Here is a 17,790-nt window from a genome sequence, read left to right on the forward strand (position 1 = left end):
AGCCTCGCCAGAATTACTCTCCAGATTCTTGAACAAATAATTGGCAAACTGCTTCAGACTCACGAATGTCTTAGTCCTCTTTGCTAAAGGCTTAGACTGCGCCAAAGCTATATGATAGTGACAAGTGAGATCCCATAGAGTCTCGTAGCGATCAGGCATACGATCCTTCAGTGGACTTAATTCATGGTTGGAGGGAAAGTATTCCTGATACAACATCTGTCCCATGGGTAAGCCAGAAATCCTGTGCATCTCGTGAAGAGACAAACCCAACTCCCCTTGCCGGGTCAGAAAAGTGTTCGAATCTGAATTATAAAGCTCGAACAAAGAACAGAAGTGCCTTGCGCTGACAGGCAAGCCATACATGGTGGCACGAACGGCTGCATATAAACCACAAGCGTGCAACTCCTCGCCCCATCGGCTCAAGACATACGTCGTCATACGGGTCCACCAAAACTTGTCCAAAGAATGGACCCAACCATAAATCCTGTGACGCGTCGCAGGCATCTCCCGTCCTAGAGCAGCGAGGCGATTCCTCAAGGTAGAAGCGGTGGCGAGGAACTCGTTACGTGGTGGTGCATCCAGCCCCAGTACTCCGGGACGCAATCCGGTGATGTGACTTCTGCTCGAGCCAGGAAACGCCTGATGAGTGATGTAGCCGCAATGGACGCTCTCATGCTCCTCCGTCAAGCGCCACGACATCTCCCGTGTCACGGCCTGACGCCTGAGCTCAGTCAATGAACGATGCCGAGGAATCTTCGGCAAATATATGAAGCCACTGCCAGTTTTATGAAGCCACTGCTCAGCCTCAATAAACACGGCATCCGGGTCTTCGACAGAGTCGCCAAATAAGAAATCACTCTTCCGAAGAGGCTGAATAGAACTGGCGTCCTTCACAAGAGGTGCATCGGTAAGATAGGGGATATCGATAATATATCCCTTCCTTATAAGGCACAACGCAGCGACAAAACGCCCCCTTTATTTATTATGAGATAGTGTTTTGACCAAGCAAAACATATCTTTGAAGCGTCGATCCTCACCAGGGAGAATCAAGGCTTTTCCCGGTTGCCTCACCAAGGAGAACAACGGGGAGTAAAAAAGAAAAAGGACCAATTTACAAATTTCCAAGAAAAAATGGACCAATTTGTAAATTTCCAGAAAAAGTAGCTCACCAGCGTAAGAGGGAGGCGCCCCATCAGTCGGCGCGGTAGAGGATTGACCCCTCGCCATACGGGACATAGAGACCTGCAAGGTAAATTGAGGGATCAGATCTAGAAAAGGAAAAATCCCATTTTTTATCGCAATTCTACCCCTAAAAAGGCGAGCTTGAGGCATCAAATCACACCCTCAACCCTTATATGCGATCCCGCGACTCCATACACTAGATCAAACATGAAATAGATCAAGATTGCGGAGGATTTACCTGAAGAAGAGCCCAAAATCCAATAAAGGCGAGACCTTTAAGGAAACTTGAACCACGCGCTCGAGGGGCCTGAAAGAAACTTTTGGTTTGGAGTTTTTGGGAGATTTCTCAGTCCAAGATTCAAAGGAAAGCCAGATCTAAGACAAATATCAAGCAAATTCAAAGAGGCAAAGGGGGGGGGGGCGGCCCTAGAGAGAGAAGAAGAAAAAATAAAAAAAATAAAGAAAAAAACCCTTTTATAGCCTTGAACCAGATCTGGCTGAACCAGACCAGACCGGGCTAAACCAGACCAAGCCAGAATGGACCAGAATGAGCCAGAATGAGCCAGAATGAGCCAAATTGAGCCAGATTGAGCCAAATTGAGCCAGATTGAACCAGAATGAGCCAGTCTAAGCCAAATTGAACCAGCTTGAACCAAATTTGAACCAGAATTCAAATTGGAGCTGAATTAAGCATTGAAACGACTTTTTGATCAACCTACGGTTCAGTCCTTCACCTATGTAACCCTTCTCCCATATATTTGGAAGGGTTGGAAAGATTTTTGAGCCCAAATACTGCCTTTTTTGGCACATTTTTGGGCCGGTTCAGGTTATTCCTGCTTCTTAATACTCCGAAAAGTATACGAGTATAAACTGCTTCTTAATACTCCGAAAAGTATACGAGTATAAACTGCTTCTTAATACTCCGAAAAGTATACGAGTATAAACTGTTTCTTAATACTCCAATAAGGTATACGAGTATAAACTATTCCCTCCTCTTTGTTGAGAAGTTTCTGGAGAATATTTTTCTAAAAAATATTCTTAAGGATAACTTAACATAACTCCCAGGAGTGTATGAGTATAAACTAGACCTCCCCGCTCCAACTCCTTAAGAGCTTAAACTGTGTAGACTCTAAAATACTTATGAGTATAAACTGTGTTAAACGCCGGACAACGCGTCACAATGAAGATTCGAAGCCGTCAACCGATGGTTAATTCCATGTTGAAGAGGATAACTTAACATAACTCCCAGGAGTGTATGAGTATAAACTAGACCTCCCCGCTCCAACTCCTTAAGAGCTTAAACTGCGTAGACTCCAAAAGACTTACGAGTATAAACTATGTTAAACGGCGGACAACGCGTCACAATGGAGATTCAAGGCCGTCAACCAATGGTCAATTCCGTGTTGAAACAACCAGCTCGAGCTAAAAAAGCCAAGAAATCAAGAATCGACTTCAAATTCAAAATTCCAACAACGGTCAGACAATAAATGCAGCACCGGAACCCTCTCAAGCATTCGACAAAGCACCGAATAGCCTGGAGGATTGAAGGAATCGAGAATAGAAGCCATTCCAAGAGCCCGTTACACCGATTGAAGGTTGGGACAGTCATATCCAAAGTATTCCAGACTCCTCTATAAAAGAACGAGACTGGAAAACTTTGGAGGGGGTATCTGTAGGCATATAAAATTGCTTATAGGTCCATTGACACGGTTCAACACGAACTAATGAACCATCAGGCGACGTATCTAAGCACGAACGTCAGTCCACAACACCGAAGCCAAGTGACACGCAACGAAGCGGATTAACAAGGCTACGAAGCTGACGAACCGCACGTGAACGACGGAATAAATCCACTCGCGTGCGGAATCAAATCAACGGTCCAGAGAGTCAACGAGTCATCCAACCATATAACGGATTCGAACTCAGACACCAAAGCCGATTTACTGCCTAATCGGGATCCAGACTTCCAAATCAGGAATCAAGTCAACGAATCGATTTCAGACCAATCAACCACATAACCGAATCACGGACGAAGCGGATACAAGAACCGAAACAGCCGAGCCACCTCAGGGTGGCTCGGCATGAGCCGAGCCACCTCAGGGTGGCTCGGCATGAGCCGAGCCACCCTGAGGTGGCCGCCCAGATCTGTGCCAAATGCACAGATCTGGTTGCCTATAAATAGGCGGGGTCATTCATCATTTGAGGGGACTTTTTGGAAGAACTTTTGGAGAGCCGAAACTCTGCCGGATTGAGACCTCATCTTGGAGTTTTTTGAAGGCTTGAAGACTTGGACATTCAGATCTGATTCTTGGCGAGCACCCGCATCACAAAAGGTAGGAGTTCGAGGGGATCGAGATCTCAGATCTACGTTGTTACACTCCGGATCAAAGCTTGGTCTTTGATCCCGAGATTCGAGCGATTGTTTCCTTGGTGAAATAATCCCTCCGGCTATTATTTCCTTGGTGAAATAATACCCGTTATACTGCGTAGATCTGCTCGGATCTAGATCGCGCGGTGGTCCACGGCAAACAACCCCGGCGCAGGCAAACAACCCACCAAAGCGAGCGACCGCAAAACAGGAGCTCGCGATTTGTTCGACAAAAGAGAAAAAGTTGTAATTTTTTTTAATTTTCTTTATTTTTGATTTTCATTGTAACCGGATCTAAAAAAAGACCGGATCTTTTGTAACCGAAAAATTGTTATTCAAGATAGCAATGGAATCAATGAAGAAAGCAACGATTTTTCCCGCGAACAGCTAGGAGGATATTACAAAATAGGTATGATATAAAATCTTATTAAATCACATCCCGAATATCTCTCAATCATATATTCCTAATATATTATTCCTAATCTAATATATCCCTCAACACGTCAAACATTGGTTGCTAGAAAGGGTTTGAAGGTCATGATGAGGCCAATGAACTCTATCAGGATCAATATGAAGAAAACCATTTGATCACCTGCAACATCAATAAATAAGCCATTATAGAAATTGTATGGTGTGTACAAATTGAAAATATCAAAATATCTACCAAAAAAAGAAAGCAACATAACTATATAACTATATAATATACATGCATGATTGTGTAAAAACTTCCTCCGAGTTGTTTTTTGTAACTCGGGAAGTTTGATTGATTAACATAATTCTAGCAGTATTTGAATCTTTGAGATTACAGTACTCAGTGATGACGATACACAAAATAGCAGCATCAGAATTTGAGATACAATAATGCTAGAAAATACTAAGAGGAGATTTAAATTATACCTGGTAAGAATGTGGAATCTTGGCGCTTTTGTGCCCATGAGAATCTGCAATTTTAATGGTAATTAATTTTTAATATTTAAATAAAATAAGTCAAAGAAAATCTGATTTAATCAGCATAACTATAAAAAGAAAGATCAACTCAAAATATTCAGCTTTCAATCTCTTGCACAAGCATGCAGAGACACATACAAACATGCCAATACACGAGCAAAGTGAACTGGTCACTACACACTAGCTCCATAGCGTCTGGCCTAACTGAATGTGAAAAGTATGACTAGTATAAAAGATGCTAACATTATCAAAAACCAAATTTTATTTTGATTAACGACATTCTAAGTACCCAATGTTAAAATCTGAAGTTTGGAAATTATGATGACGACAAGTAGTTAGTATTTTGACATCAAACATTTCCCTATGCCAACCAAGTAAACTTCGAGGATTTGTTATACAGATACTGAACTGCCAAGTCAGTCAGGATATTGACAGAATTTCTATAAGCACATAAATGTAAGATGTTGCTAAGTCAACTATGTGTTGTGCGCGGCAGAAGCTTTCTAGGGCAACACGAACAATAACTCGAACTAAACCACAAACAATATGCAAACCACAATCACAGCAAGAACACACAATTTACGTGGTTCGGCAAGTTGCCTACGTCCACGGGGCAAGGAGGGGGGAGATTTTACTACTAGAAATCAAGGGATCGGTCGACCGGCACGGTCGACCGCGATCAATTCCGGTCGACCGGTCCGGTCGACCGACCAGCTCCCAGCAGAAAACCCAAAACTCCAGAGAACCCCTCGGTCGACCGCACCGGTCGACCGACCACCTTCCTGACGCACAGTAAGCTTTGTGCACGAATGCGGTCGACCGGACCGGTCGACCGCCGCCTGGTTTGCCTGATTCTTCTGAGTTTCTGTAATTTCTTCACTATGTGGCTTGAACAATTCTATCATGAAGCCATTTCAATATCTGAAAAGTATTCTACAATTTAGACATGCTACAAGATTTACAAGTATATTTTCATTTTTTTCATTTTTTTGCACCTCTTCAACACATTTTAAAAATGAGTCGTAATTAATATGGAAGATAAATATGAAATTATATATGTGAATGTCTCCCCGTGGGAAGATAAACAATACAAGACATGTATTTATTATATCTCTATTCCTTTATGTATATTTATGTCTCTACCTATGTCACTTCTACTTACTAAGTACTATGAATATTAGAAAGTTAAAACTTTCAATGCGGAGTTTGTGTCAACAGTGCTAACCATATTTAAAATTTGAATAAATTTGTTTCTACAAAGTAAATATGAAAGTTAGTTCATTAGTAGCATAAATTAATATCAGTGGAAATTACAGAAGAGTACCTAAGTTCAAAATATGCATCACCGTTCCTCTTAAACTTACACTAAAAAAATGTCATACTTACATTACACCAGCAGCTGCTGGAGCAATAGCTTTGCAAATAGACATCCCAGTCATTGAAATTCCATTTGCAGCTCCTCTTTGGTGTTGAGGCTGTTGTTAGTAACAAAGATTATCAGTGAATAATTTTTATGCCATGTAGTTGAAGTCATCATTGCAAATTAGAAAATTAGCTAACATATAAGCTGATATGAAAATAAAATTACCACTGCATTGTTTTGCAAAATGAATGTTCCCGTAATGATAATCATCTGGTAGGAAAAGAGTGTGGGCGTTAGACAAGGACAGAGCCAGCTTGAATCATCAGAATTTCCAAAAGAATTATTTATGGCGACATAAATATCCACATCAAAAATAAACATACATTGGTTTAAGGTTCAAAAAAATATTAACACCAAATGGAATCTGCACTTTCAGAAATTACAACAATCTTGAAATCAAACAAATAAGTTAGATTTCGGCTAAATAATTATGAAAAACATATGCAGCTTGAATTTTTTAATGATGAAGATTTTTATTATGTATCTAACCAGTGTAATTGTGGAGCATGCATTTCAGGTGAAACAAGTATACATAAATTATACATTACATTGACCTGTGCATATATCTTGTAGGACTGCTTTACCTCAATTATGAATGTGAGATGTATTACTTTAGTCTGTAAATTGTAGATCCGAACTATTAATCATCTTCCACAAGATTTGGGTGCCTATAATACAGAACCAGAGTAACCATTTGAACCTTTACCACTTATATAATCAAGATATTACATCTTAATATTTCAAAATTGTTTGTTTGACAAGTTTCGAGAAGCAGGCCAAAGAACCTCTTTCCTAATATATCAACCTTTTACAGGTCTCATTTCATGTTAAATTCACGTCTATTTGCAGCTATAGAAAAATAAAATATACTTCCAAAGGTATCTTTCTGTAAAAAAAAAAATTAAATGAGAGAGCTCTATATCTTTTGTGCTAGTGAAGTCAGAAGACTGAAAGTTTATTATGTATAATAGAACTTCTGGGCTATCATTTCTTGGACCAGACATTAAAAGATTAGCTTCATTTTTAACACCATTGAGCATAACCTTCAAATCAGTATATAATATTTACACTTCTCTAATTAGAGGACCTCCACAAAATTTGGCTTTTCAAAATGAAACTCTTCAATTAGATCGCTCTGTTTCGTCATTCAACACACTATTGTGTGATAGTTAAGTATCTCTTTAGCATCTTATTCGTCTGCATCCATAAGGATTCTTGCTCTTTACAGAAGTTAGACATGATGGTGTTCACACGTCAAAGGCATAACTGGCCATAAATACTGACATGTACATTATGTAAAAATTAATCCGCTCGATAACCTTCACAAAGATCAAAGAAAACTTTTTTCAGATTTGTACTCACAGAGAGAGCATTCTTTAACAAGGATGCAGAATTCACCACTACTGAAAGTGCCAGTCCTGATAGCTTAGTCATAAAGGGATAACTGGCAAGTAATGGTATAGCTATAGCCTGCAAATAAGAAGCATGAGATATGACGGTAAGGAGCACAAACGTTGAACAAATCATCAAAGCTGAATAAAGGTGAAAAGCGAATATATACCGCAGCAATACGAGATAAATTTATGGGCCCGAGGAGTCTTTCTGCTGGTGGATAGAGAAACAATTGAAATACTATAAGACCGACACCTACAAATCAGTAATTAACTGTCAAATTAAGATATATGCTGATCAATTAGACTTATATAAGATATGTTACACCATAAACCAAGGAACTGATGGGAAGGTCTAATCTCAGTCTTATATAAAAAGTATTGGGGTGAATTTAACTAGGTACTGCGTAAACCTTAATTGAACCTACACACTTTACTGCAACATATCTGGAAATCCAAATTCACTAATCTTTATTCAACCATTAAAAGAAAAAAGGAAAAAAAAAAGAAACCAATTTCCATTGAACAATGCCTGAAGGCCAATGAGCAATAGTATCATAAAAAATATTCCAAAAAACTAAATAGAAGATTCCATATATAATGTCCTTAGTTGTCTTAGAGACTAAAACCATAATCCTCTAATGTTGCAGACTGAGTTGGATAATTTGAAAATGTCATTTAACCAAAGATGGGTTATGATTTGGGGTTTTTACATATATACCCCTCAAATATTCTATGCTTGCAAATTTACCCCTCAAATCTTGGTATTTGCAAACTTACCCTCTAATTCTCTCACATTAAGTTTTTCTACTCCTTTCACTTGACGATTTTAGTTTTTAAACGGAAAATATTGCAAACCTATTAAAAATTATTGCAAAATTTTGACATTGCCCTATATATAAACCAATATTTTTAAGTTGGAGGGACAGAAAAACTCAATGTGAGAGAATTGGGGGTTAATTTTGCAAACATCAAGGTTTGGAGGGTAAAAGCAAATATTGGAAGATTTAGCAGTATATATGCGAAAACCATTACTTTGCGTACCTGAGATTGCTAGAACCATGCCAACATCCTCGGATGAAAAACTTAACCCTCCAAATTTTCTGTCGCTCTCAGCCCATAGCGAGAATATCTGAAATTTAGATTTGGTTAGTATTAACTAGAAACTAATAATAGATTGATAGAAGAACATAAGGACAAGTAAAACGTTGAGTGGAAAAATTGAACCAACGAGGGATTAGAACCGGATACAAGCTTATTATTGGATGCAAACACATTCCATTGTTTCTGCCAGAATCATGATGTTAAATTTCCAAATATAGCCATAACATTAACCAAGTACTTAATGCCATTATTCCCCACAAGCCTTAACGAATATTCTTTTGCAATATCATTTTAACCATACAATGGAAGATAAAAGTCATTTTGCCCTGAAATTGGGAACTCAATACTCTGATATGGGGATAACCCAAAATATTAATGTGTCCATTAGATTTTCAGTTAATTAGCTCTGATGATTTTGGTCTACACCCTCAAAACAGAAAGTGATGATATCTGTGGTTGAGATAGTGAAAATTGCTCAAATGGGATGAAGACCATCTCTCGAACTTCTTCATATTGGATATGTATTTAAAGCTCAAGTGGGATTATAATTTCAATCAAGACTACTACTAAAGCATGTTAAACTTCAAACAAATACATACTATTAGTGCATCGAACATTCAGGAAGGCATAGCAAAAATCAAAGTTTACCTCGGTGTAGGCCATATCATGAAGCGAAAAAACACTATATACAATGATAGATGACATTAATGGCCAACTTGTAAGTAGATTTTCTTTACTAGGCTGAACCCCTCCTTCAATTTCGACATCCTTATCTCTCACATCAGAGGGATGAGGAGATGCCTCCACAGATTCGCTTGTACCATCTGTTGTTTTGCTCTCAGGATGATTGTGCAATGTTTCCTACATAACCATGATTATATTGAAACCATAATTAAAGGGGCAAAAAATTTCAAATTCGCTGACCAGTTATTTCCAGGTAGTCACCCAAAAAACCAAATTGTAACATAGGGTTAAAAGAAACATAAGACAAGTAATCCTAGTATATCTATTTGTGTTGATAAAATTAAGCACTGTCAGAAACAATAATAAGAAAAAGAAACATCAAACATCTTTCATAGGACTGATTTGTGAGATAAAGTGAAAGGCTCCAGTTGGAGTGAAATACCCCAATGGTGTACAAGAACTTCAATTTTTATGCTACATGCATTTTTGATGATTAAAAAGAAACTGAAAAATCAAGAAGAAAACATAAAGTTCAAAGTAATCTAGATTCCTAGTATCCCCGATGAAGTATTGAATGAATGTCACTGATCTTTTTTTGGGAGTATAAGCATGAAAAAACTCTACACAGGGACTTGGAACGTATCTAGATATACCAATCTATAATGAACATAGTGGTGGTAGTAAAAGTTTGGATGAGTGGTGGAATTCCTATGTAATTAGAAGGGTAAATTCGTAATTTTCAATGATAGAATTTTTTTCCTTTCTTTTCTTTCTTCACCACGTTATATGATACAAGAGATTAAAATATAAAATCATAATAAGAGATAAATATAAAATACTAAGTTTTGTTTTCCAAAAAGATTATTAAATTCATGTCAATGCAAAAATATAACTACTAAGAAATTGACCTTGGATCACTTAAAGCATAAATTTTTATTTTAAATGGTATAATTTTTTTTAGCAGCTCTTTATAATCTTTTATATTATTGGGAAACAAGAATTCTCTACAAGGATTTTAATTACCTAGGTAATGGAAAGCTACAGAAAGGAGGAAAAAAAAAGAGAAGAGTAGAATGGAGATCGTTACTCACTGGAAGCCAATAACAGACAATAAGAACTCCGACAGCAACAAAGGATATACAGAAACACGGCAAGAAGTAAGGAAACCTACAAACATTTGAAGGTTTGCAAGTATGAGAACAATAATAAAGCAACCAAATTGAAGTAAGTAGTGCACCACTCGTACCTTCCGAGAAAGGAATCTTCAGAAACAACACCGGGAAATTTCTCTGCAGGCTGATAAAACACATGTTAATCACAAAGAATAGGCTGATAATGCAAAAATAATTTCGACAATAAAAAAAAATTGAAAATATGTCTTCTTCATGGATTTTCATAACTAATAATTCTAAAAAGAATTTATAAATTAGCATGTGCACTTGTCTATATTTGTTTGCTAATTCCGCCACTCATATGAATTAATGGAATCTACAAAGTGTTTATTTTTTATTCTAGCTCTCTCATCATGTTACATAAATTTCGGAGGCTTTATCTTTAAAGTATCATCCTTGTCCATAGCAATAACATTTAAAACACGAATGGTACAGCAAAAGTGTTACATCAGACCCTAAGTGCTCAGCCAACAAGTACCCAAAGAGAAGGAAGCAGCAAGATCAGAAATTCCTTTTCATCTTTTGCATTTAGCTTTGGTTAAGTTCAAGGTATACTTTACATCCTTATACGTACTCAAGTCTTTGAAGGAAGAAATCATTTTAGTTCTCTGGATATAGCATGTGCGTAAATACTAACTCATGCATAAAGCTACATACATAAATACTTATTTATATTTATGTATGTATTTACATATGTATAGTTAACTTTACATAATATGTATAATGATAAAAATTTACATGATATCTTTATTCCAAGTTTGGCATAAAGCCATAGTAGCATCCAAGAAACATCAGGTCAGGGTGCTCAAATTTTTTAGAATAGCAGCATATGCAGTGTTAGAAGTCTATTGGGTATTCGGTTAATGGGCTGTGACCCGTTAACCATACCCCTATTTGTATGACTATATATATATATATCTCTAGTATCTGAATAAATCAATTAAGTTAGGGTTTTTGCTCTCTCAATTATCTTTTTCTACAGCCACCACTAGCCGTGCCGCTACAGTACCGCGCTGCTACAGTGCCGCGCCGCTACAGTACCACGCCGCTTGTTTTGTCCCTTCCTTTTCCATGGCCTTGAATAGGTGATTCGAGGCCACACATGACCTGATCCGGTCATCTACTACTGCCAATTTTTTTCTCTGCTCTTAGTCTATGTTTAAAGAACAGATCTCTACACTGCCCTGATTATTTGACTACTACCTGCCTACCACTATTGTGCAACAATATCGGAAACAGATCTCTCCTCCTCTTCTACATCTCCTTCTGCTGCTGCTGGTCAGACTTTTGCGCCCAAGGTAGTCTTGGGGACTACAATAAAATTGAATGGTACAAACTATCTGCTCTGGGCTCAGGCTTTCCGCATCTTCATTGGCGCTCAGAGCAAACTTCCACATCTTCTGGTCTCTCCTCCACCCACCACAGATCACACCTACAGTTCCTGGCTCTCGTCTGATTATTGTGTTATGACGTGGCTCCTCAACAGCACGGAATCACAGATTAGTAGCAGTGTTATGTTCTTAACCACTGCGAAGGAGATGTGGGATAGCCTAAAGATTATGTACGGAAATAAGAAGAATGTTTCCCGTGTATTTAAGATTTATGAGCGACTGTTTACGTTCAAACAGGGAGATAGATCAGTTCCGGAGTTCTTTGGTGAGTTAAAGGGACTGATAGACGAACTGGAGATGCATCAGCCTGCAGTAGCCAGTGTTTTCAATGCGCGAGGCGTAACGCGGGGCGCAAAGTCAGTTTACGTGTACATGCGCAAGGCGCAATGCGATGCGCGCGCCCGAGCGAAGCGAGGCGCACTCCAAATAATATATTGCATCACTAACAACTATATTGCTAAATTTTATTTTTCTCTTTACAGGTTACAAATGGTGAATCAAGTTTCAAGTTTCAAGTCAACTAGTACTATTTAAAATAAGATAAATCTCTCCTTATTAATCATTAGTCTATTATTAATCAAGTGATCAAACATCAACTAATCATTAGCCTTATGATCAAACATCAGCTAATATAGTTAACTTTTTACTGTTAAATTAACTACAGTAAAATAGTTACAGTGATTCATATAACAAATTAACATTGTTAAAAATATTATGCTACAGTAAAAACAAAGAAAAAACAAGCAGGGCCCTAGCTTGGCGTTGAGGATGAATTATTTTTTTACTATTAATATTAACTACAAGTATTTTTTATTGATACAATAGCTACAGTAAAAAGAAAAAAAATGACCGGATCCCACTTAATTTACCTACAGGAAAACGAAGATGGGAGCAAAAAGCAAAGAGAAAACAAAAAGCTACAGTAAAAAGAAAAAAAAATGACCGGATCCCACTTAATTTACATACAGGCAAACGAAGACGGGAACAAAAAGCAAAGAAAAATCAAAAGAACAAGTGGATCGACTGAAAAAACAAAGAAAAAAAACAAAAGCTGGAAACAAAGGAGGAGAAAAAAAAAGAAAGCTGGAAATAGAAAAAACTAAAAAACGAAATACTAACCTTGCGCTGCCGATCTTCGTCTTCGTGGCCGCCCGTCTTCGTGGATGCAGACAAAGATCGGAGGAGTGGTAAGTGGATCTCAGAACCCTAGAGCTCGATTTAGTTCTCTCTGTTTTTGTTTTCCCCTTTTTGATTTCGGATTTACTTTTGGGAAGCGGGTTTGTACCCGAACCCAATTGATTGCGGTTCTGGAAATGGGGCGATCGCCCTGCGCTTGGCGTCAGGCGCTGCGGGGCGCTCCCCAGACGTGCGCCCGACGCAAGCGTAGCGCCCCGCACTTGATGCGGGGCGCTATGCTATTGCGCCGAAGCGCCTCGTGCCCGAGGCGCGCGCCCCAAATCGCCCTTAAAAACACTGGCAGTAGCTGATGCGGCGACGTTGTTAGGATATCGTCGTGACTTGGCAGTGTCCAAGTTTCTCTTTGGATTGCACCCTAACTTACAGTCCCAGGTGAGAGGACAGATATTGGATGGTGATATCATCCCCTCACTGACTGCTACATTCTCCAGAGTCATGCAGGTCTCTACTGGCGTTTCTTCTGATACCTCTGCACCGTCTCCACCTTCAGTGGATCGGTCTACCATGTTCTCTAGTAGAGGCAGAGGCCGCGGTCGTGATCGTGGTCGTGATTCTTTGGGAGGACGTGACTCTTTTAGTGGGAGACAAGGTGATTCTGATAGGGGTTCACGTCAGTGTGATCACTGTGGGAGGACCAATCATATTTCTGAGAAGTGCTGGGAGAAGTTTGGTCGTCCTCAATGGGTCCAAGTAACCGATGCCGAGTCGACTCGCTCACCTATTTTTACTACTATTTCTAGTAATCCAACTACTACTGTTCCTACTGTTCAGATTTGTTCAGATTTCTCAGGCAGATTATGAGAGGTTACGCCAGCTAGAGATCTCTCAGAACAATCATTCGGCTACTCATGCATCCTCTTCAGGTATGGATGCTTACATAACTTCTCTTCATGAACCATGGGTACTAGATTCTGGAGCCTCATCCCATATGACAAGTATAAAGGATCTTTTGTCTCTTTATATCTTTCTGATAAGTTTCCCTCTATTCGCATCGCTGATGGTACACTTTCTCCAGTTCTTGGTGCTGGAGTAGTTCATGCTACTTCCTTTTTGAAACTCACTGATGTGTTATATGCTCCTAAATTCCCTGTTAGCTTATTATCCATTAGCAAGTTTACAAAGCACAATAACTGTAAAGTCACATTCTTTCCTTCTTATTGTGTTTTTCAGGACCTAGCAACTGACATTCTTTCCTTCTTATTGTGTTTTTCAGGACCTAGCAACTGGGATGACGATTGGTTCGGGGTATGAGAAAGGAGGTATGTACTATTTGGACGACAGTGTGTCGGGTCCTGGTCTTGTTGCAACACAGCCTGCTTCTACCTTACTGTGGCACTGACGTCTGGGTCATCCTTCACTACAGAAACTTAGATCGGTAGTTACTGTTCAGTCTTCCCTTTCTTTTTTAGGTTGTGAGTCATGTGAACTGGGTAAGCACCATCGTACTTTTTTTCAGAGTCGTGACGATAAACGCAATAGTTTTGCGTTTGAGTTAGTTCATTCTGATGTCTGGGTCCTTGTCGTGTTCCCTCTGTGAAGGGTTTTCGATATTTCATTGTTTTTGTTGATGATTTCTCTCGCATGACTTGGCTATATTTGTTGAAAGAGAGGTCTGAAGTCTCGCATGTTATTGAACCTTTTTATAATGAAATAAAAACCCAGTTCTCTACTTCTGTTCATATTCTTCGTACTGATAATGTTTTGGAATATATGAAAAATAACGTTTCAAAATTTTGTGCTCGTAATGGTATTATTCATCAAACTTCATGCTCTCACACTTCACAACAAAATGAAGTTGCTAAGAGGAAGCATAGACATATTCTCGATGTTGCTAGAACACTGATGATACATATGAATATTCCAAAGTACTTGTGGTCGGATGCTGTCCTCACTGCCTGTCATTTGATTAATCGCATGCCTTCCTCTGTTCTTGATGGTTTGATACCATTCCACTATCTTTATCCTGCTAAAAAACGTTTTTCTGTGATTCCTCGATTTTTTGGTTGTACGTATTTTGTTCAGGATTTGACTGCTGGTTTGGATAAATTGTCTCCTAGGTCCATTAAGTGTGTGTTTGTTAGATACTCACGTACTCAAAAAGGGTATAGGTGCTATCATCCGACCATCAGGAGATATTTTGTTTCTGCTGATGTTATCTTTTTTGAGTTTGTCCCATATTTTTCCTCTGGTTCCACTACCTCTGTCAGTCCACAGGTGCCACTACCTTCTACGGCTCCCACTACTATTCCGGTATCTGCTCCTGAGGCTACTGCACCAAAGCCTCTACTGACATACTCTCGCCGTCCTAAAGTACATACACCTGTCTCTGCTCCTGCTGACTCTTCTTCTCCAGCTGCAGGTCCATCTCATGTTGAGCCTCATATCTCTTCTGACTTAGATGTTCCTATTGCTCTTCGTAAAGGTAAACGGTCTTGCCCAAAATATCCTATCTCTCTTTTTGTCTCTTATGACCGTCTCACCTCATCATTTCGTCAGTTTGCTTTATCATTGTCCACTATATCTTTACCCAGGTCACATGAGGAAGCTTTGTTAGTACCCGCCTGGAAACAGGCTATGGATGAGGAGATGAATGCACTGCTTTTTAGAGGGACTTAGGATTTGGTCTTTCTACCTGCTGGAGCGACTGTGGTTGGCTGCAGATGGGTGTATACCTTGAAATATCGTCCTGATGGGTCTGTTGATAGATATAAAGCTCGCCTGGTTGCTAAAGGATATACCCAGACATATGGTATTGACTATTTTGAAACCTTTTCTCCCGTTGCTCGTCTCAACTCCATCAGAATTCTTTTCTCTCTGGCTGTTAATATGGATTGGGCGATGCACCAACTAGATGTGAAGAATGCTTTCCTTTATGGTGATTTGGACGAGGAGGTTTATATAGAGCAACCTCCTGGGTATGTTGCTCAGGGGGAGAATCTTATCTGCAGGTGAGAAAGGTCATCTATGGGTTAAAGCAGAGTCCTCAAGCTTGGTTTGATAAGTTCAGCAAGGTTATTTCTAATGTTGGTTTTCAACGTTGTCAGTCTGATCAGTCTGTCTTTCTTCAACGCATAACAACTGGTTTGGTTATTTTAGCCGTATATGTTGATATTCTGCTGACTGGGAGTGACTCTGTTGCCTTAGCTGAGACTAAGGAGTATCTAAACCGTCATTTTGTCACTAAGGACATGGGAAAGCCAAAGTATTTTCTTGGGATTGAAGTTGCATATAAAAAACATGGTCTGTTGTTGTCTCAAAGGAAGTATGTGCTAGATTTACTAGAAGAAGCAGGTCTCTTGGAATGCAAACCTACAAGCACTCCAATGGAGGCAAATGTTGATTTGTGGCGTGATGATACCTCTCTACTAGATGATGCTGCACGATATAGGAGACTAATTGGGAAGCTAATATATTTGACAGTTACCAGACCTGATATTACTTATGAAGTAGGTGTACTGAGCAAGTTTATGCACAAACCTAGAGAGGTTCATTGGACAGCAGCTCTGAAGATTTTGGCATATGTCGAAAGTTGTCCTGACAAGGGATTGTTATATAAGAAGCATGGGCATACTCACATTTCGGCTTTTTCTGATGCTGGCTACGCAGGAGACATGGGAGACCGAAAGTCAACCTCAGGATTTTGTACTTTTGTTGGAGGTAATCTTGTGACTTGGAAAAATAAGAAACAAGATGTAGTATCACGATCTAGTGCAGAGGCCGAATATAGAGCAATGGCTCACACTGCTTGTGAGATGGTGTAGCTAAGAAAGTTTATGACAGAGCTTGATTTTGTTCAGTCTGGACCCATGCCAATGCATTGTGACAACCAGTCTGTCATTTATATTGCACAGAATCCTGTGTTTCATGAGAGGACAAAACATATTGAAGTTGACTGTAATTTTGTCAGAGATGCTTGGGAGAAGAAGATAGTATCTCTCACATTCACTCCGTCCTCACAACAACTTGCTGATATTCTAACCAAGGCTACTTCTTCAAAGGTGTTTTCTACTATATGTGACAAGCTGGGCATGGTGGATATTTATGCTCCAGCTTGAGGGGGAGTGTTAGATTAAGTCTATTGGGTATTGGGTTAATGGGCTGTGACCCGTTAACCATACCCCTATTTGTATGACTATATATATCTCTCTAGTATCTGAATAAATCAATTAAGTTAGGGTTTTTGCTCTCTCAATTATCTCTTTCTACATGCAGAACAAACAAATCTACGTTAAGCTGTGTCAATGTAAGATACCTGGCGGCAAAACATTCTTTGTGTATATTTTTTCATAGGTAAGGACCTGCTATTTTAGAATTTGCATCTTAAGTGTCATTTCCCTATTTTGTCCATGTTTGAGATTCTTAAATGGCATATGAAACATATTAGCATAATTTGCTTTAGTAGGGCCCTAAAACTTCATTACCTGTGCAAGCAAACCTCCAACAGCTGGACCAATAATGAGACCTATGCCCCATGCTGTACTGACCTGAAATAAGATATCAATAGATCTGTTATTAACTCTGAATTATGAAAAAAAAGATGAAAAGGTCACTTTTTCCTTCCTTTCTCAGAGCAATAAACTGAAAGATGTCCAAACTATGTGAGGCTTTTGCCGACTGTAACTATTATTTAAGCTAAAATATGCTATGATGGTTATCTCCTATTCATTTCTTCTTTCTCGGTTAGTATCCTGCTAATGGAAACATGCTTCCTGTATTTTTTTTTACTATTTTTCAAGATCATATAATAATTATATGTTTTTACACATGTTGAGAATCGGCACACACGATTCGGAAGCTGCGTCCAGATCTACCAGTTAGGTATCCTCCAATGATGAACATAAGATTGATTGTGCACCATAATTAAAAATATAACTTTTAAGTGTCTAATTGTTTATTTTTGATTGTTCTAATGTTTGAAAACAAATTGTAA

At 38.9% G+C, this 17,790-nt stretch overlaps 1 protein-coding gene across 1 annotated transcript in view; it reads right to left on the minus strand.

Moving 5' to 3' along the window:
- The window catches only part of LOC109831709 (protein ZINC INDUCED FACILITATOR-LIKE 1-like), an 18,627-nt gene continuing 4,715 nt past the window's right edge, over positions 3,879 to 17,790 (minus strand). The window contains exons 7-17 of the mRNA XM_020399093.1: positions 17,282 to 17,344; positions 10,347 to 10,396; positions 10,192 to 10,267; positions 9,065 to 9,277; positions 8,357 to 8,444; positions 7,483 to 7,568; positions 7,284 to 7,391; positions 6,087 to 6,131; positions 5,885 to 5,973; positions 4,448 to 4,491; positions 3,879 to 4,142 (exon numbers count right to left, since the gene is read on the minus strand). Of these exons, the coding sequence (XP_020254682.1) occupies positions 4,054 to 4,142; positions 4,448 to 4,491; positions 5,885 to 5,973; positions 6,087 to 6,131; positions 7,284 to 7,391; positions 7,483 to 7,568; positions 8,357 to 8,444; positions 9,065 to 9,277; positions 10,192 to 10,267; positions 10,347 to 10,396; positions 17,282 to 17,344 (951 nt within the window). The 3' untranslated portion in view covers positions 3,879 to 4,053. The remainder of the gene's footprint in view (positions 4,143 to 4,447; positions 4,492 to 5,884; positions 5,974 to 6,086; positions 6,132 to 7,283; positions 7,392 to 7,482; positions 7,569 to 8,356; positions 8,445 to 9,064; positions 9,278 to 10,191; positions 10,268 to 10,346; positions 10,397 to 17,281; positions 17,345 to 17,790) is intronic.

The sequence above is a fragment of the Asparagus officinalis genome, chromosome 2 (assembly GCF_001876935.1).
Source record: "Asparagus officinalis chromosome 2, Aspof.V1, whole genome shotgun sequence".
NCBI classification, from domain to species: Eukaryota; Viridiplantae; Streptophyta; class Magnoliopsida; order Asparagales; family Asparagaceae; genus Asparagus; species Asparagus officinalis.